This window comes from Lineus longissimus, chromosome 3, assembly GCF_910592395.1.
Source record: "Lineus longissimus chromosome 3, tnLinLong1.2, whole genome shotgun sequence".
Classification (NCBI taxonomy): Eukaryota; Metazoa; Nemertea; class Pilidiophora; order Heteronemertea; family Lineidae; genus Lineus; species Lineus longissimus.
Window position 1 is genome coordinate 28605076 of NC_088310.1, and position 20440 is coordinate 28625515.

General features: G+C 43.2%; 2 protein-coding genes and 1 long non-coding RNA gene across 4 annotated transcripts; 2 read left to right on the forward strand and 1 right to left on the reverse strand.

Annotated features, from left to right (window-relative positions):
- Window positions 1-3546: 3546 nt before the first annotated feature.
- LOC135485309 (uncharacterized) lies at window positions 3547-8089 on the forward strand. 2 transcript variants are annotated; one of them, XR_010446546.1, is made up of 6 exons: window positions 3547-3851; window positions 4523-4635; window positions 5010-5097; window positions 5633-5709; window positions 6174-6391; window positions 7582-8089. It is a non-coding gene; the product is annotated as an uncharacterized LOC135485309 (long non-coding RNA). The 2 variants fall into 2 exon arrangements; XR_010446545.1 differs by having other exon boundaries at window positions 3549-3851; window positions 5010-5184.
- Window positions 8090-9401: 1312 nt separating this feature from the next.
- LOC135485310 (DNA-directed RNA polymerases I and III subunit RPAC1-like) lies at window positions 9402-13646 on the reverse strand. The gene is made up of 11 exons (XM_064767183.1): window positions 13578-13646; window positions 12904-12975; window positions 12688-12795; window positions 12217-12349; window positions 11778-11897; window positions 11522-11571; window positions 11292-11357; window positions 10981-11047; window positions 10573-10692; window positions 10205-10321; window positions 9402-9965 (listed from the first exon to the last, which is right to left on the reverse strand). Exons 1-11 carry the CDS (start codon window positions 13626-13628, stop codon window positions 9847-9849), a joined length of 1023 nt encoding a protein of 340 aa, XP_064623253.1. The 5' UTR covers window positions 13629-13646; the 3' UTR covers window positions 9402-9846.
- A 186-nt stretch (window positions 13647-13832) lies between these two features.
- LOC135485311 (AP-2 complex subunit sigma) lies at window positions 13833-16190 on the forward strand. The gene is made up of 5 exons (XM_064767184.1): window positions 13833-13907; window positions 14100-14249; window positions 14523-14696; window positions 15114-15176; window positions 15481-16190. Exons 1-5 carry the CDS (start codon window positions 13854-13856, stop codon window positions 15517-15519), a joined length of 480 nt encoding a protein of 159 aa, XP_064623254.1. The 5' UTR covers window positions 13833-13853; the 3' UTR covers window positions 15520-16190.
- Window positions 16191-20440: the final 4250 nt, after the last annotated feature.

The window sequence follows — 20440 nt, forward strand, 5'->3', positions numbered from 1 at the left end:
CTCTCCTGCCCACGTTGCTGACTTGACCCAAAATATCATGATGCTGAGGAAGGAGAACAGCCCAGGGCATCAACAGACCTCCTTTCCCTCAGACTTATCGGTTTCTTTAGCAGCATTAACATCAATGTCAAAATCTGACACATCATAATAACATACAAACATCATCCCCATCCATGCATTTATTACACAGAGAAACAGTGTATTCCTCTAGTGACATGATGAGAGCGCGTGGCCATGGAGATGCACATGAAAACATCTGGTTTAAAACCACAATCATAGTTAAAAAATATACCAAACATATAAATCGTTTTTTACAATGTACTATCTATACACATAAGTTAATACTCACCATGCATATTCGAGAGCGGTATTGCGTGAGCCATTCAAATGTGCAAATTATCCGCTAAACATGATATCAGAAGGTTTTCCCTAAGTGCTGACACCAAACGGTTGGTATCGGTACCAAAGTTTCTGTGTTTTGGAGACAGAGACAGATTGCTTGGATGTGATGTTGTCCTGACAGGTGCAGGCCCAGGGTTTAATCTGGAACAGGGTTGGCCAAAATATCAGGGGTCCCCACATCAGATGGGGTTTTCAAAAGGCCAGTCAGAGTATTTCATGGATCTTTTTTTCTGACACCAGTACTCTGACCGGGGATCAAGTTTCTCCTAAGACTTCCACCAGGGTGCAATGGTGTAATATACAGTGGAACCTCCCTTAGCGGACACCTCTCTATCAAGGACAACCTCTCTATTAAGGACAGTAGTTTCGATCCCAAATTGGTTGTTTCCATTGAATTCGTCCTCTCTAATCAGGACACCTCTCTATTAAGGACAGCATTTGTCAGTCCAGAGGGTGTCCTTAATAGAGAGGTTCTACTGTATATGTATCTGATCGACACTCATCTTCTTTTCGTCACTGTCATAGTACAAAACAGTTCCCTTGCCGTCAACGTCGCCGGAGACGGATGCCACGAGTTTTACCGTTATCGGATGCGCATCCAATATGCCACCAGATTTACAGTTCTTTAAAGGTTTCGGGGGACGACCAACGCATGCGAGCCCCGTCGGTTCCTCCAAATCAGTCTTGGCTGCTCTGCCAAGTTGTCAACATGGCGAGAGAGATGAGTAAGTCACAGCCAGGCCGAATCAGTCCTGGCTGAGATAGTCACAGCCACAGTACTTCGATCGTTTCTCCTCCGCTGGAGCTGACAGCTATCTCGATGACGGATTAGGACCTTCTTTTCCTTCTCATCCAAGACGAGCATGTCGGGGTGCCGGTGTTTGATAGCCGGGCCCGTGGGGACTAGCGATCTCAGCTTCTTTCCAGAGTACGAGTGGTCATTGAAACCGGCTTCTCGATACCGATGGTATCCATCAACAATATGTGTCTCCTTGACTGATGTAAACAGTACCGGTGTGACAGCGGATATAGTCCCCCTGGAGTCATAGTCCGGTAGCATTGTATTTGACCAAATAAGCAGCATGATCTATTGTACCGCTAACCCTAACCAAAACATTTAGCAATGCGGGCTATTGTTACACGGACTATCAGCCCTCGGACTACTATCCGCTGTCACACCGGTACCATTATAGAGGATGTAGGGGCCTGCAATGGCTGCATGGGAGGAAGCTGCATTGGATGATAGGTCATGTCCCATACATCAATAATCGGTGATCCTCAATTTGGTCACCATGGCATGCATGCATATCTTAGATTAATTAACTTTGTTGCATATACATGGCTGCATAGCAAAGTAGTCAAAGTTAGCAAAGTAGCGAGTAGCGAGTAGTTGTTAATATGGTGAGAGAGATGAGACAGTCACAGCCAGGCCGAATCAGTTTTGGCTGCTCATCCGTGTTCGGAATAATCATGGTGAGAGAGCTTCGAGATGAGACGGTCACAGCCAGTCCAAATCAGTCTTTGCTGCTCCACCGTGTTGGCAACATGATGAGAGTGATGAGACAGTCACAGCCAGGCCACATCAGTCTTGTTGGCTGCTCTGCCAAGTTGTTAACATGGTGAGAGAGATGAGACAGTCACAGCCAGGCCGAATCAGTGATTTGGCCTGGCTGTGACTGTCTCGATCATCTCTCTCACCATAATTATTGTCAACACGGTGGAGCAGCCAGAACTGATTCGGCCTGGCTCTGACTGTCTCATCTCTCTCGCCTTATTAACAACTAGGCAGTGCGGCGAAGATTGATGCGGCCTGGCTGTGACTGCAGTCTCATCACTCGCATCATGTTGTCCTCTCGGCTTGACTGCAACAATGGATTACTTGCTGGTTTACCGAAGAAGACACTTGCTCCATTACAGCGTGTTCAAAATACTGCTGCTCGCATCGTTTGCAGAGTCAGGAAGTTTGATCACATAACACCCACTCTGATCAAGCTTCACTGGCTGCCTGTGGCAGAAAGGATTGCTTCAGGTGCACAAGTGCGTGCAGGGTGCAGCTCCCCAGTATCTGAGAGACCTTGTTTCTGGGAAACCTGCTCCCCGCACAACCCGATCAGGTGCTTTCTCGGAGCTAGTGGTTCCTAGAACCAAGACTTCTTTTGGGGATCGTAGTTTCAAGTGTTATGGACCGCGTCTATGGAATACTCTTCCATGCCACATTCGGGACACTGTGGACACTGAAAAATTCAAGGGAGCGATAAAGACCTGGCTGTTTGTGCGAGCTTTTGGAGAGGGAGCGCTGTGAGCAAGGACTCTGTCCATGGAATAGCGCTATAAAAGAGACTTGGCAGAGCAGCCAAGACTTTTTTTGCCTGGCTGTGACTGTCTCATCTCTCTCATCATGTTGTCAGCACGATGGAGGAGCCAGGACTGTCAAACAGTTGTGTGAGCTCACTAGAGCTTGCACTTACATAATAGTGTAAAACTAAAATTTATAAAACCGTCATCGGATGTGCATCCGATATGCCACGATATCCTTTACCGTCAATTCCCTTACCGTCTTCGGATGCGCATCCGATATGCCACGGATCTTCACCGTCAATTCCCTTACCGTCTTCGGATCCGATATGCCACGAGATCCTTCACTGTCAATTCCCTTACCGTCTTCGGATGCGCATCCGATATGCCACGAGATCCTTTACCGTCAATTTCTTTACCGTCATCGGATGCGCATCCGATATGCCACGAGATCCTTCACCGTCAATTCCCTTACCGTCTTCGGATGCGCATCCGATATGCCACGAGATCCTTTACCGTCAATTTCTTTACCGTCATCGGATGCGCATCCGATATGCCACGAGTTTTTTTGTTACCTCACCGTCAATTCCTATACCGTCATGGATGCCACGAGCGTTGTTCGCGTTGTAAAGGTTTCGGGGATACGACTAATGCATGCGAGCACCGTCGGCGGAACCCCAAACCTCCCTCTCGATCTATCCGTAAGGACAAATCACTCTCGTGACCGTCACAGTTACGGACTCCGGACCTCCAGACTTTAGAGACCGAGCTTTTCTTTACCTTACAATTACTCTATACTCGGCGCCTCACTTATATGTGTTGTTTTTTTCACATACATTGTTCTCGTGGTTTACGGAAAAGTAGGCCTAAAATGTTATAGTGTCTAAAAACAATATTCAGTTAATGGAATTACACTTTTTTCCATTACTGCTTGCTTGATATTGCCCTAACAACTTTTTCATGAATCAATTTTGAGCATTATGTTTACAACGTAGTTATTATAGCACGAATTATGAGTCTAAAATGCCAAATACTTGCAACTATTATGTTAATCACTGAAATCTTAGTGTACTAATTGCTCGCTATAAGCTAGGTTATTGCGCCCCTAAACCAACGTACTGACAACGCTACCTCCCCGGAACTCAAACTTTAACGTGAGTTAATTGTAATCTTACTCTCTATATACCAAAGTGATTTACCTAGGAATACAGTTGCACTTCACTGAAAACTAATGATGTGTTGATGAGTTCAATGAATACTTCGATTCCTTTGGTTTTCTTGGCGAACTGACGTCCGACAATCAATGACCCGTTGACGTGTACCTGCAATACGCCATTGCCGTAGTGTGTAAACAGATCTATTTTTGGACGAAACTCAGCCCCTCACAAACTTTGGTCCATTTCGCCAATGATGACACTGCTTCTAGACTGTACCACAGCACTTTAAGCTGTAGCAGCGCTAAGCAAGAGTCATGAAGACAAATGTCCGCTGCCAGCCGCTGCTGGACCAACCCCCTCGCCCGCCCCCCATCATGATATCAGATTCAGAGGCCTGGCTGAGCCCTGTGATTTAGCCAAATTCAATATGATTCTTTTCTACTGTGATGTTAAGGCCCTTGTGTCATGCAGCGTATTCGGTAGCACCGGTACACAACTTATGTTAAACCGCGACGTCTGCTGCAATTCAAATTGCATGACGCCAACGGAATTGTGACAACTTGTTTCTCAAATCTTTTAGTGAACAGTGATCACGGGCTGTGGGAATTGCGAAGGGATGGTGTAGAGTATCGCCACAACAATGTTGATATGATCACTCGTCGTTTCAGCGGGCATGACTTGGTACATCCAGTGACCCAGCAAAAAGTAGCCCTGGTACAGCCAGAAGTAGCAACAAATCGCAAAAGGGGATCCTTGTCTGACTGGTGGCTGGACCACAATGGTAGGTCACCATCAAATAAGGGAGTGGATCCAGCACAGCTGGATAGAGGGGGCCCCGTTGAGGGCGAAGCCTGAATATGGTGAGGGCTCGCCCTCACAATCACATGAAAGCGCAGTAGGCGCTCACCCACGAAGGGAGGTCTGGGGGTCTCCAGCAGGAAAATTTTGAAACTGAGATGCTCTCAGATGCGTTTCCCAAGTGTCTGAGAGACGATGTTTACTCGTTAATTCACTGCAAAGAAATGCATAACGAAAAAGCCACCTAGGTTTTCTTCTTTGGGTTGTGAGGAGAATATTTCAAATCATTTGAGCAGCAGTGTCTAACCTACAACGCCGTCAATGATTTCCACTGTGTTTTTGTTTTCACTGTTTCAGACACTTGTTGGAAAAGGAAGGACCAAAGGTGCCATCGTCGAGGGCCCAGATAGATGAAGAGATTGAAGCCTGGGCTTCACACAATCCTGTTAGTAACAAAAAAAGAAGGAAAAAATGCTGTCCCATTTGTCCATATGCCCAGCGCCAGAACCCATTTATACATCTGGGTAGTGAGGCAAGTGTCTAAGAGACCTGCCTGAGTCTCTCACCGACTGTAGGATTCGAACCAGGGACCACTTGACCTCTAGTTGAGAATCTGAGCCAACATTTTTGGCAACATTCTCTAAAATGTTGAACAAATAGGTTGTTGCTGAAAATTTTTCGCCAGTTTTCATTCACAACATGTTACAGGACAACCTTTGAATAAGGACGGACAGCCAGACATCATTGAACACAAGTTGTCCTGCATGCAGTCAATTTCTTGACAGCCATTTAATCCTACATGTAGATGTCAGGCACAGAACAAACACTGTCTGACATTTTGTCAGGCTGCTGTGACATGCAGGTTACTTAAAAATTGGCTAGGAGACTGATTTCGCAGACCGAGTTTGGCGATAGACGCCAATGCAAATGCCCGAATCCCCTACTCTCATATTTAAAAAAAAATTATTTGCTCTTTGCAGGAGATGAAAAGGCCCAAAAGACAAAAAAACAGAGTGAGACAAAATGTGCCGAGATGGAGAATGTCCAGAAAGGCGATGTAAGTAAAAGTGCATCAGTGTACATGTATTGCGCACTGATTTTCTGTTGTCGTCAATAAACTTTCTCTGCCATCCCAAATTTCCCTGATTTACATCTCTTTGCTCCATGTTCCTGTGGGTGCTTGTAAACATTGCGGGAATGAAAGTGGGTCTTAGTTCTGCACTGAGTATGCATGCAGAACATCATTAAATAGAACTTCACTGAACGTAGACAGTGTCGCATGATGGATGCTGACCCTTCGTCAACATGATTCCATTTTTAACAGTTTTGCATAATTTTAATCACATTTTATGAACCTAGAAATGGGTTTCTTTGTTTTGCTGGTTTGAAGTGCACTCATACATTATAATGGCGATAGTCTCTCTTCACGCCGTCAGCAGAACCAGACAGGCCAAGCAGTTCTTTGTGAAGACATTCTTATGTCACCATAGAAATTGTCATTCTATTTTGTCATCGTTTCAGGTGATGTCACTATCAGGGGAGGTCCTGTACCCTGCTGATATGATGGGGAGGGTCAGGATAACCACAGACAGAAAACTGGTTAATGATCTCCTGAAGGGGGGTCTTCAGTAAACAGCTGAAAGAACACAGCATGAGGGGGGCATCGTGTAATGCCCTAAAAAAAAATGGCCAAATTCCTCGACCCGCACTCGACCAAGACAAGGTGGATGCCATAAGAGGTATGATTTCAAGTCTTGCTATTGCAGTTGTACATGTACAGGGTGTCACAAAATAAGGTGATCCTGACAGAAGGGGTTAATACAGGCAGCTGATTGCACAAAAAACATTCAATACTTGTTAATATCAAAATATAGTCCTTTAGCTTTTATTTGGCACCTTGATAAAAGTTTAAATGGTAGAGTACCATTGTATTGAAAGCGATGTCCAAAAACTGCAATGGTTGTGATCACTCTCTCAGTGAGTTAATACCATTTGTCAATGAGGAACCGGCGTGGAATCTAACCCGTGACGTGGCACTGATGCACAACTCGGTCTACAACAGAGGGGCTGACCTGCAGCCAGGTTAACATAATGACTGTAACGTCAGGTCGCGTCACTACGTCATTTCAGACAAGACACTCGCAAGGCATGACGTCGCCATTTGGTCTGTTCTAGAGGTAAATATGATGACACCTCCTATTGTCAAAACTGAGTTGTGCCTCAGCGCCGCCTGTAGTTTTAGTTCCTCATTGAGGCGCCATAATCAGTATTGTTTTTGGGTATGGGCAAGAAATACCAAATGCCATCGCTGGTTATGCAACTTTATAAATTTTTGCACAAAAAGTTTAAGGCAATGGTACTCAGTCATGCGTGACCTTAGGCCATAACCAAGATATCACTGGAAAGCATCTTGCTTCTACATTATTATGCTATCATGCTTTTTGGTAAGAAGCAACCCTCCTGCCTGTACTAGTATTAACCCCTTCTATCAGGATTACAGGTCTTTTTATAGACACCCTGTATAGTAGATGGCATACATGTTGTGTCCTACTCGAAATTTCCCTTTTGATACAGAAATCATGACATTCTTCACCAATGACATCAGACCAGCAACATCAAATACCAAAAGCATTAATGTAACCAACTGCTACCCACTGTAAGTCAGCTGAGCTGACCATCCTCTTGTTGGTTTATACGGCTTACTAGTGTGCTATTCTTATAAAAGTAACTCTTTGAGGTGTACATGTATTACATCTTGCGAAATGGGGCACTGCTATGGAATCTGTTGCATGAAATGTAGGAGAAAACCAGTTTGTAGTGTCATGACACGGGGGAATCCATTTGGTTCTCAAAACAAAGAAAATCATTGTACAATGAGGAAGCCTGTTACACCATTTGGCGATCCTAATCTCGAGGTGTTTATTTTCAGCTTACGTCAGGAATATATTTCCCCAGTTAACTGATGCAGAATTCAACACCTTTGGAAATGAATGCATCAAGAACCAAAGGAAGCCGGGGAAGGAGGAGTAGTGACATGAGTGATGCCTGACCCCCATTCTCCTAGCGATCCTAAAGTCCGCTTATTTTACCGCCGACATCAAAGGAGGTGGAGCGGCATGGGATATTGTTGCTGCTCTGGCCTTTTAGGCTGAACTGATTATACATGTAGTTTACACTACAAAACTGTTCATATTATATTTTGTTGTTGTCTTGAACTCTGTTGGGTATAAGACAAAAATGGTTATTTTATAGCAGTTGGATTGGAATGCCATGATATCAAATACATGCAGCTTTTTTGTTGGTCACCAACTGGTAGCAATCATCTTTGACATCAGCTGGATTCTGCTCTCTGTTTTCCACATGAATTATATTGTACACTTCAATGTAGGATAGTGTCTTGAAAGAAGTGCTAATATACGCCAATAGATAAAGTAGAATTTTTGCTTACTTTTGTCTCTTCCGTCAGGTGCCAGTGTGTATGTCCATTGTACACCAGGGGAGCTCTGCACTTTTGACAAGTTTAGCCAAATGGGTAATTTACCAGGATTTTTTCCGACTTTGATGTGTGTTTCAACAGTATGCACTTGAAAAATTTGAGTCAAGCGGCATGAGATTTTAGCCAATCAGGTTTGAGCTTAGTTTTGGCGACAATGGCGAGTGCAGCGCTAGCCCTGTATACATTGTGGCCTACTCTACTGTGATGAGTGTATCCCGGCAGTGCTTTATCTTTTAAAGCATGTAAGGATGGAGTTCTTCAATTTCCCTACCGGATGCCTTCCTCAAGGGTATTTACATTATCTCAGAGGTACCCTTCAAAATACCTCTGAGTACCTCAGAGGTATGGTACCCTTCAAGATACCCTACAGTACCTCAGCTGCTATCTTTCAAGATACCCTAGAAATACCTAATTATTACCCTTTAAGATACCCTTCAGAACCTCAGAGATACCCTACATTACCTGAGAATTACCCTACAGATACCTCAGAGATTACCTCTGAAAAGTGACCAATTTACTCCAAGGATTACCCTTCATATGTTGAGGGGTAAAACTGAAAGGTATTTTGAAAGTTATTTTGTAAGGTATTTTTTGATTTTTTTTAGTAGGGTGATACGAATGATTCTAGTATAATGGGATACATCTCAGTATACTAGGGGTAAAGAATATTCTGCGATATACTGATCATTATATTCGAAATAATATACCATCTCCGTATATCCCTGTATATTCTAATTATAAGACATACCTCAGCTAGAATACTGATCTCAGTATAACAAAATTAACTCGGTATTCCAACCCATTTCGTGCAGTGCTATTGAGAACCTCTTCCAGCTGGTTATGATTCTTGTCGAATGACACTATTGAGCCAGATCGACAGATTGTGATTAGTTAATGACTGTCCTCGCTAGTCAAACCAAGGGAACCATCCGGAAATGGTCCTCAAACATTGCACGTGATGACGTTGTGATCTCCAGGTTATGGACCAGCTATCCGCGGTCAACAAGCCATGGTCCTGTCAATCTTCCAGCTGGTTATAAAGACGGTGTCTGGCCGCAAACTGTCTGCGAACGATAAAAGTGATTGTTGTGGTCAGCGGATTGTGACCAGTTCAAGAGAACCTACAACTCTTCCAGCTGGTTATATAGTCTGAGATTGTTCTCGGTGATCAATTAAGACAGTTCCGCCAGTTCCTAAGTTGTTTATATAAGACAGATTCTACTACTTCAAAACATCAACAATATAAGACAATATACATTCATAGCGCAATTTATTTACAAGTAACAGATACCTGTTTTGGTTCACCTCATATTAAAGTATGGACAACAAAAGATGGACTACTAACAGAAATTTGATTCCTCAAAAACAGTAAAGCCTGATATAGAGTTGATAGATGAATCCACTTGAAAACTCTAACTGGGTAAGTCACATGTGTCAGTTGTGATGATGCAGCCTGATTGAGAAAGGAAACTGTCAGTTCATATTGGTGTGAGTCCTTGAGAAAACTGTCATGCTTTTCCATTGACACCAGACACCAGTCAGGTTTGGATTGGTTAAACTACTTTAGTGACTGACAGTGTTATGACTCTCAGTTGATTCCCTTGGATAAGGAAAGCATTGGGGCTCCTCATTTACTCATTCAATTAACTCATGAGCTTTGAATACCCCAGCCTAATTGAACATAACATGAAGAATTGTCTAAGTGTGTTCCTCACTGTCCAGCTCGGTTACAAATGCTCGACACTTTGCAATCAATATTTTGATCGCCTCGGACATGATGATGGCAGGAGAACAAGCACCAGTTGATTCGATGGAAACTGAAAGACGAGAAATGGAGATGTCACGGAGGGCAGTCAACAATTGTTAGTTTTATATATGTCAGACTAAGCTGCTGCTGTTCACTCACTTGAGATAGACTTGGCAAGCAGGCAATACATTGGTTTCCTCGCTCAAATACTTCATCTCCCACAGTGAACAGCTTCCTTTGAAGACAATTTCCCATTATCAACTGTATCCATTCTTACTAACACTTGAAAATGATAATATGGATACTCACAAATAAAATGATCTCGGATTTTGTTCAATTTGACACAATCTTTTAGGTCATCATGTCTTAATACCTCTCGGCTACTTGAATCTTTCCGTGACTGGGCCACTACAGCCGTCTTTTTACCTGAAAGTGGCAAAGGAAACCTTGACTTCAACTGAATACATGGGCTGTGACATTGGCACAATCTACAAGTCAGATGCCTTTATCTCTATGCACCTTGCCTGAATTTGCAGTTAGGTTGGCTAGTTTAGTCTTCGAATTAGCATGATTTGTGTAGCAATAAACCTCCACTCTAATCCTGCATTGTATTTATAGCATTACACAGCATTTATAATCTTTTATGATGCATATGTAATACAAAGAAATGCCCTTACCATGCACTAATTCAATTTCTATAACACCCGGGGTAAAGCACTTCTGGAGTCGTAAAGCCTTTTCTCCTGTCACTGGCTTTGTTATAACGATTTCTGGTAAAAGTCTGTATGAAGCAGTGGCTGCAAAACATCAAACCAAAAATGAACAAAAGATGATTGACAGTTGACTTCTCCTGTCCGTTGGCTTTCTTTTTTTCAGTTCATCACCTTCAAAACACATTAAAACTCATCAATATTTTTGAGGTGGTTGTTGATGACATCCAGCACCAACTTCAAGCATGGTTGTCTGTCATGGTTGTCTGGCTAGTTTTGATCCATAGGTAACTGAGACACAAGTTGTGCAAGTTCATTGACACATGGCAATACAGAGAAAGTCGTGCAGATGCTCACCTATCTATCAGGACTTACCTACTGGTGAAAACTTGCTGTGATCCTTTCCAATGCCTTTCACACAATGCATCACAAGATCAATTTCCTGAAAGACAACCAATGGAAACTTCATCTTGGCATCCACACAAGGAGAAAGGGAATCTTGTTTTCATATCTCATTCAAAGAATGTATTCACACGTTAGTATCAATCAAATCATGTTGATCTTGAACAGTAAAGAGTACATCTTAGAAAGCTATAGACCTGAACTTGCCAAGTCAGTAACTAACTGATCCAGGTCCTCATGGAGTCAAAGTTTAGATGAGGGTTTATGGTATTCAAGAGCTTCACCTGGCCCGGTCGCAGCTTGGCTATAAGTATGTCATCTTCAACTGGTCTTATTTCCCCTTCTTTAAACTGAAAAGAAAAAAAAAGACGAGAGCTTCAGACCACATAAAGTGCCAGATATGAGCATTGCATTTGTCTCAGGACTTTCCCTCCACACAACAGCTCTTGTCCCACAGAGAAAGAAATCTTACAGGCAGTGCCAAATTTTTCCTGTTCTGAAATAATTTACTTACCAAATCTGTTTGATTACCCATTGGAACCCACTTCATATGCCGTGTATACACTGGAAGAAAATAATGACAGTGAGTAACTCAGACAATGGCAGCTGTTCATCAATCAATGTGGCCCCAGCATTGACAAGGACATGTACAGCCAATGGTTCTACACTGGGTTGAGGCAGGTTCCATGTTGCCCTATCTGAAGCTATATCATGACTGAACCTATCTTACTGAATGACGGATCAACTGCAGTATGAAAAGTTAACGATACCTTTGTGATCTTTATAAAGTTCATCCGGGTCAGATGCATCTTTTGAAGCGTGGGGATTTTTGGCACATCGGACCTTTAGGTTGAAGATTAATGTATCCTCGGCAGTTCCCTCTGTGTCACCTGTCAAACACGAGAGTCCATCAGTTAACAACAATAACTGAAGACTTGTTCTTGTACTTTATCTATTTCAACAATTATAAAGATGCTTTCATAGCAACAGCAATAACATGTCTCCACAGTGGCACTCTAGGGTGTGCACATGTAGGAGTTGCTGCAAATATAGCATCTACTTGTGAGGTCAAGGGACAAATATTAGTCCCTTTGATGGTAAGTTGGGCCTCCTGAAGAGTACACCCATCTGTATCCTAAATCGAGATGTTCCTTTCAACAAGAGATGATGGATTGTAAGTTCAAATGTTTTACAGTCTAGGGAGCCTACCTTCCTGTCTGTGTTCAAAGAGCCTTGGATCTGCATTGATTGGGATAAGACCAAGTCTGTGTGCGAGGACTTCATCTTGAATGATGGATGTGTTGTTGTAGATGAACACCTTCTCAATGGCCATAGTGGGAACCTGGAAGTCAATTCAGGAAACTAACACAGTCGACATGGTACCAGAGACATTACAGGTCTAGGGATGGATAGTGTCCAATTGTATGGGATATCATTTAACAAACCGAGAGATCTGGTGAATTCCTACTTTGAGAGGACAAGACCCTCATAGGAAGACGTCAATGACCCAATTCAGTGGCATGGCATACGATCTTATCACTATGATTTAGGAATCCACCACTGTGAACCATTGGTAGAAGAACTGATCGTTTCAATACCTCTTTGTTCAGTATTTACTCTCTCTTATCGTCCTCAAAAATGACATTAAACTCCATCAAGCATATTATACTTCATACTTACCTCTGACAACATAATTCTCCTGTAGGCATTTGCTATCGATGCATCAATTCCAATCAGGTCAAACTCCATCTCTCGGTCAGTCATTTTCACGATATCAATTTTGAAGTTCTGAAAAAATAAATAAAGAGCTTGAAGAATAGGCATCAAAGGCCAGAAATAGTAGCTGTCTGACTTCTAATTAATCATCTGTTTTTCAAAGATGGCAAAGCAACTCACCTTTTCAAACTTTTCTTGGTCCCACGTGTCATCGTATCCATGGTAGTTGCCAGGGAAATCTGAGGTATGAACCTGCAATCGGAAATGATGATCAAATCAAGAAATTGACATCCAATACATTCAGTGATATAATTTGAATCAAAGACAGTTACCATAACAACACTAGAGTGAACCGCCTGTGCTGCAGTGGTGTTGGATTGATGTTAAGATTGAGTTGAGCACTTGTCGAGGTAAGCTAGGTCTACGCCGGTGTAGCCTATCGCTCTACGGTACCTAATCGGCTATTGTCATACCTAATGACTTTTAAGGAGTACAGTAATCCAGTAGGCCGAACACTAACTACAGTCATTGTTGAGATAGAATTGCCAATCGAGTTGATCCTACATAAATTATGCAGTTGCACCAATCACACATGCTGGATTACACTTGAGATATTCAGCCCCTCCCCCTCCCCACTCAACAGGCCCAGGGGATAGGCCTATGTACACTTGAGATCCCATGGTATGATGGTTAATTCATCTGTCCGAAATTAGAACATATATCAAAATATTGATTTTCGGATAGCAAGATGTCATCATTTTTCAGACAAGAAGAGCTTGAATTTTATCAAACCTTTGTTTTAGACAATACACAATACGCATCGAACAATATACAAGGATAATTAGTTTGATTACGTTAGAAATGCTGTGTTCGCCGAGGCGAACACGTGTGCGAATTTCGTCCATCGGGTATCTTAGGCCGGGTACCGGGGTATTTGACTACAGATGTAACACCAAAATAAGCGCGTTTACGAACCGATAGTGATCTCTCGGCGTCCCTAAATAAAATCATTTCAATAACGTTCATCACATTTACCAATTTAATTGATAAAATTAGTAAATTAGTAAATTAGGCATATTTATTGTAAATTTATTTATTTATTTTCTAGCCGTGTTGTTTTGTTACCGCGCATGCGTAGTTCTACCGGAAAAGGGTGTTTTCGAGGAAGATATTTTTACAAAATGGTTAGCTAAACCTCAATGAAGTGATGATAGCTTGTTTCATTCTTTATGTAGTTCTTAAATGCTAGAACGGGTATCCAAGAAAAATTGAGCCAGGGTGATTTGGTTCCTTGCTCCCAAATGCCACATCCAGCAACGGACCAATTATAGGCCTACTGCACAATTACATGTTTTGTTGGATTTTCTTCTTTTCAGATTCGCTTCATCCTGATCCAGAATCGTGCTGGCAAAACAAGACTGGCCAAATGGTACATGCATTTTGACGACGATGAGAAGCAGAAGCTGATAGAGGAGGTGCATGCTGTTGTAACAGTCAGGGATGCAAAACACACAAACTTTGTTGAGGTAAAGTTGAGGAAATTCTCTCAAGTAACGCTTGAAGAATGGACTGTTGAGGTGCCTGATGACGAGGTTGAATCTCTCGACATATTGTTAGTGCAGAGCTATATCTTCATCAGAGAGTTGATTCAAGGGGTATTGAGAGATGATGTAACAACATTTGTATAGCCGATAGAGTGGTTACATAATCATGATAATGGAATAGACAGTAGTCACGAGTAGTACAACCCGCAATCTCTCATCACATCTTTAACGCTGTTGTCAAATCTCTTATTTCAGTTCAGGAATTTCAAAATTGTATATCGGCGATATGCGGGTCTCTACTTCTGCATATGTGTTGATGTCAGTGACAACAACTTGGCCTACTTGGAGGCAATACACAATTTTGTTGAAGTCCTGAATGAATACTTCCACAGTGTATGTGAATTGGATCTCGTGTTTAATTTCTACAAGGTAAGTCAAAACATTACAGTGTATCACTAATCCGGACTTACCACTTGGAGAACTACCGTGGAATGCCCTTAACGGAACCTCTGTTGGCAGGACAGCAGTGATTTTGGTCCCAGTTGTGTCATTTGTTCACAATATGACCATTAATCAGGACATCTTCCTGTTAAAGACAGCAAGTGTCAGTCTCAAGGGTGTCCTTAATAGAGAGGTTCTACTTTATGTTCATCAAGGGATTGACTTCGGGTACATTTCATTCTTGGTTTCTTCTCTGTCTCTGGTGTTCCGAACAAACTGAAAACTTTCATTTGAGGACAACTGTTCTGATTGTCATTTGTCAATCTCTCCAGTGCACAATCAAATGTTATCAATATTGTGTCACGTGCACTCGAAAGGCAATTGACTTCACCTTTATCTTACTAGGTTTACAGTGTGGTAGATGAGATGTTTCTTGCCGGAGAGATTAGAGAGACAAGTCAAACTAAGGTAAGAACCAGCTGGGATCAGAATATCTAACTTACTTGGTGTGGAGATTGTAGTCTGTCATGCTCATATCTACCTGACAACAGTCAGGGAATGACTGGGTGAATCATAATAGTAATTGTAGTCCAATGAACTGATTGAAGAGAACCAAGATTCTCAATCAATACTCTATCCTACCAATTGAAGGGAATTCATGACAATAAGACACAATACCAGGAAGCCCTGCTCTCATGGAAAATAGTTACATTTACATGTCTACAACAATAATATTGTCTCCGTCATGTATCCTTGTTTTCTAATCTTCCAGGTCCTCAAGCAATTGCTGATGTTATCGTCACTGGAATGAGATTCGTCGATTCATTACTCGTCGGACGTTCTGTGACAATTCAGTGGGGCGTATTGAAAAGTGGACCATGCTGTTCTTTCATAAATGAAGGCAGTATCCTAATCAACTATGAGGGTTTGTGCTGACTTCGTAAGTGATGGTGAAAGAAGATCATATCTGATGTGTGAGGGATATAATATTGTTCAGTTCGTGTTGTCAGTTTCAGAGTTCTTTGAATAACAGGTGAAACTTTATTCGTTGGGTAAAAAAGCTAGGGGGTGTTGCAATAATAAAATAAAAAAAGACTTCCTCTGACCAGGAAGTGCTGCCCTCTGTTGCATATCCTGTGAACTTTCTGAGAAATCGCTGATGGTAGAAGTCATTCCAATGTGAGAAATATGACCGAGTATCTTATATTTGAACATTCCCAAAGTGGCATGAAATAGAAGTGAACACAAGAACTTGGCAGATATTGAAACTATTCATGTGATTTGTTAGAGAGGTCCTTTTCATCTCCTCCCCTTTGTAGGGGTTGGTAGGTGGTTGCCAACTAATGTTCTTATGAAAATAACCTTTCTTTCATCAATGTCATTGTATTTGTTGAGCTCCCCCCTCCAACATTTAATGTAATTATAGATTGTGAAATAGGACTGTATTCTATGTCTATAAAGTATATGGATAGAAGTAATGAACTGTGTGTTTGCTTCATTCCTTGTGTCAGTTGATAAGATTATGTGATGTCTTCAGCCAGAATCGAGTTCACCACAAGCTGCACTCCTCTAGACGGTCCTCAGACCACAGAGATGTGAAAACACTGTCCTCAGCATACAGAAATGTTGTGACAATAGACCGTCCTCAGCCCACAGAGATGTGAGATCACTGTCCTTGGTATCCAGAGTTGTGACAATAGACCGTCCTCAGCCCACAGAGATGTGAAAACACTGTCCTCAGCATACAGAAATGTTGTGACAATAGACCGTCCTCAGCCCACAGAGATGTGAGATCACTGTCCTTGGTATCCAGAGTTGTGACAATAGACCGTCCTCAGCCCACAGAGATGTGAGAACACTGTCCTCAGCCCACAGAGATATGAGATCACTGTCCTTGGTATCCAGAGTTGTGACAATAGACCGTCCTCAGCCCACAGAGATGTGAAAACACTGTCCTCAGCATACAGAAATGTTGTGACAATAGACCGTCCTCAGCCCACAGAGATGTGAAAACACTGTCCTCAGCATACAGAAATGTTGGGACAATAGACCGTCCTCGGATTACAGAGATGTGAAAACACTGTCCTCAGCATACAGAAATGTTGTGACAATAGACCGTCCTCAGCCCACAGAGATGTGACATCACTGTCCTTGGTATCCAGAGTTGTGACAATAGACCGGCCTCAGCCCACAGAGATATGAGATCACTGTCCTTGGTATCCAGAGTTGTGACAATAGACTGTCCTCAGACCACAGAGATGTGAGAACACTGTCCTCAGCATACAGAAATGTTGTGACAATAGACCGTCCTCAGCCCACAGAGATGTGAGAACACTGTCCTTGGTATCCAGAGTTGTGACAATAGACCGTCCTCAGCCCACAGAGATGTGAAAACACTGTCCTCAGCATACAGAAATGTTGTGACAATAGACCGTCCTCGGATTACAGAGATGTGAAAACACTGTCCTCAGCATACAGAAATGTTGTGACAATAGACCGTCCTCAGACCACAGAGATGTGAAAACACTGTCCTCAGCATACAGAAATGTTGTGACAATAGACCGTCCTCAGCCCACAGAGATGTGAAAACACTGTCCTCAGCATACAGAGATGTTGGGACAATAGACCGTCCTCAGCCCACAGAGATGTGAGATCACTGTCCTTGGTATCCAGAGTTGTGACAATAGACCGTCCTCAGCCCACAGAGATGTGAGATCACTGTCCTTGGTATCCAGAGTTGTGACAATAGACCGTCCTCAGCCCACAGAGATGTGAAAACACTGTCCTCAGCATACAGAAATGTTGTGACAATAGACCGTCCTCAGCCCACAGAGATGTGAAAACACTGTCCTCAGCATACAGAAATGTTGTGACAATAGACCGTCCTCAGCCCACAGAGATGTGAAAACACTGTCCTCAGCATACAGAAATGTTGGGACAATAGACCGTCCTCAGACCACAGAGATGTGAGAACACTGTCCTCAGCATACAGAAATGTTGGGACAATAGACCGTCCTCAGACCACAGAGATGTGAAAACACTGTCCTCAGCATACAGAAATGTTGTGACAATAGACCGTCCTCAGCCCACAGAGATGTGAAAACACTGTCCTCAGCCCACAGAGATATGAGATCACTGTCCTTGGTATCCAGAGTTGTGACAATAGACTGTCCTCAGCCCACAGAGATGTGAAAACACTGTCCTCAGCATACAGAAATGTTGGGATAATAGACCGTCCTCAGACCACAGAGATGTGAGAACACTGTCCTCAGCATACAGAAATGTTGGGACAATAGACCGTCCTCAGACCACAGAGATGTGAAAACACTGTCCTCAGCATACAGAAATGTTGTGACAATAGACCGTCCTCAGCCCACAGAGATGTGAAAACACTGTCCTCAGCCCACAGAGATATGAGATCACTGTCCTTGGTATCCAGAGTTGTGACAATAGACTGTCCTCAGCCCACAGAGATGTGAAAACACTGTCCTCAGCATACAGAAATGTTGTGACAATAGACCGTCCTCAGCCCACAGAGATGTGAAAACACTGTCCTCAGCATACAGAAATGTTGGGACAATAGACCGTCCTCGGATTACAGAGATGTGAAAACACTGTCCTCAGCATACAGAAATGTTGTGACAATAGACCGTCCTCAGCCCACAGAGATGTGAAAACACTGTCCTCAGCATACAGAGATGTGACATCACTGTCCTTGGTATCCAGAGTTGTGACAATAGACCGTCCTCAGCCCACAGAGATATGAGATCACTGTCCTTGGTATCCAGAGTTGTGACAATAGACTGTCCTCAGACCACAGAGATGTGAGAACACTGTCCTCAGCATACAGAAATGTTGTGACAATAGACCGTCCTCAGCCCACAGAGATGTGAGAACACTGTCCTTGGTATCCAGAGTTGTGACAATAGACCGTCCTCAGCCCACAGAGATGTGAAAACACTGTCCTCAGCATACAGAAATGTTGTGACAATAGACCGTCCTCGGATTACAGAGATGTGAAAACACTGTCCTCAGCATACAGAAATGTTGTGACAATAGACCGTCCTCAGCCCACAGAGATGTGAAAACACTGTCCTCAGCATACAGAAATGTTGTGACAATAGACCGTCCACAGACCACAGAGATGTGAAAACACTGTCCTCAGCATACAGAAATGTTGTGACAATAGACCGTCCTCAGCCCACAGAGATGTGAGATCACTGTCCTCAGCATACAGAGATGTTGGGACAATAGACCGTCCTCGGATTACAGAGATGTGAAAACACTGTCCTCAGCATACAGAAATGTTGTGACAATAGACCGTCCTCAGCCCACAGAGATGTGAAAACACTGTCCTCAGCATACAGAGATGTTGGGACAATAGACCGTCCTCAGCCCACAGAGATGTGAGATCACTGTCCTTGGTATCCAGAGTTGTGACAATAGACCGTCCTCAGCCCACAGAGATGTGAGAACACTGTCCTTGGTATCCAGAGTTGTGACAATAGACCGTCCTCAGCCCACAGAGATGTGAGAACACTGTCCTCAGCATACAGAAATGTTGTGACAATAGACCGTCCTCAGCCCACAGAGATGTGAGAACACTGTCCTCAGCATACAGAAATGTTGTGACAATAGACCGTCCTCAGACCACAGAGATGTGAGAACACTGTCCTCAGCATACAGAAATGTTGTGACAATAGACCGTCCTCAGCCCACAGAGATGTGAGATCACTGTCCTTGGTATCCAGAGTTGTGACAATAGACCGTCCTCAGCCCACAGAGATGTGAAAACACTGTCCTCAGCATACAGAAATGTTGTGACAATAGACCGTCCTCAGCCCACAGAGATGTGAAAACACTGTCCTCAGCATACAGAAATGTTGGGACAATAGACCGTCCTCAGAGATGTGAAAACACTGTCCTCAGCATACAGAAATGTTGTGACAATAGACCGTCCTCAGACCACAGAGATGTGAAAACACTGTCCTTGGTATCCAGAGTTGTGACAATAGACCGTCCTCAGCCCACAGAGATATGAGATCACTGTCCTTGGTATCCAGAGTTGTGACAATAGACCGTCCTCAGCCCACAGAGATGTGAAAACACTGTCCTCAGCATACAGAAATGTTGGGACAATAGACCGTCCTCAGCCCACAGAGATGTGAGAACACTGTCCTCAGCATACAGAAATGTTGGGACAATAGACCGTCCTCAGCTCACAGAGATGTGAAAACACTGTCCTCAGCATACAGAAATGTTGTGACAATAGACCGTCCTCAGCCCACAGAGATGTGAAAACACTGTCCTCAGCATACAGAAATGTTGGGACAATAGACCGTCCTCAGCCCACAGAGATGTGAGAACACTGTCCTCAGCATACAGAAATGTTGGGACAATAGACCGTCCTCAGCCCACAGAGATGTGAAAACACTGTCCTCAGCATACAGAAATGTTGTGACAATAGACCGTCCTCAGCCCACAGAGATGTGAGATCACTGTCCTCAGCATACAGAAATGTTGTGACAATAGACCGTCCTCAGCCCACAGAGATGTGAGATCACTGTCCTTGGTATCCAGAGTTGTGACAATAGACCGTCCTCAGCCCACAGAGATGTGACATCACTGTCCTTGGTATCCAGAGTTGTGACAATAGACCGTCCTCAGCCCACAGAGATGTGAGATCACTGTCCTTGGTATCCAGAGTTGTGACAATAGACCGTCCTCAGCCC

Excerpts from the sequence above, each read along its gene's own strand:
- LOC135485310 (XM_064767183.1), bottom strand. The coding sequence starts at position 13,628 with ATGGACGAAATTCGCACACGTGTTCGCCTCGGCGAACACAGCATTTCT. Across the intron at positions 11,572-11,777 it reads ACTTTATAAAGATCACAAAG|TGTATACACGGCATATGAAG; the intron begins GTATCGTTAACT and ends ATTTTCTTCCAG. Across the intron at positions 11,048-11,291 it reads CCAAGCTGCGACCGGGCCAG|GAAATTGATCTTGTGATGCA; the intron begins GTGAAGCTCTTG and ends GTTGTCTTTCAG.
- LOC135485311 (XM_064767184.1), top strand. The coding sequence starts at position 13,854 with ATGCGTAGTTCTACCGGAAAAGGGTGTTTTCGAGGAAGATATTTTTAC. Across the intron at positions 14,697-15,113 it reads TCGTGTTTAATTTCTACAAG|GTTTACAGTGTGGTAGATGA; the intron begins GTAAGTCAAAAC and ends TTATCTTACTAG. Across the intron at positions 15,177-15,480 it reads GAGAGACAAGTCAAACTAAG|GTCCTCAAGCAATTGCTGAT; the intron begins GTAAGAACCAGC and ends CTAATCTTCCAG.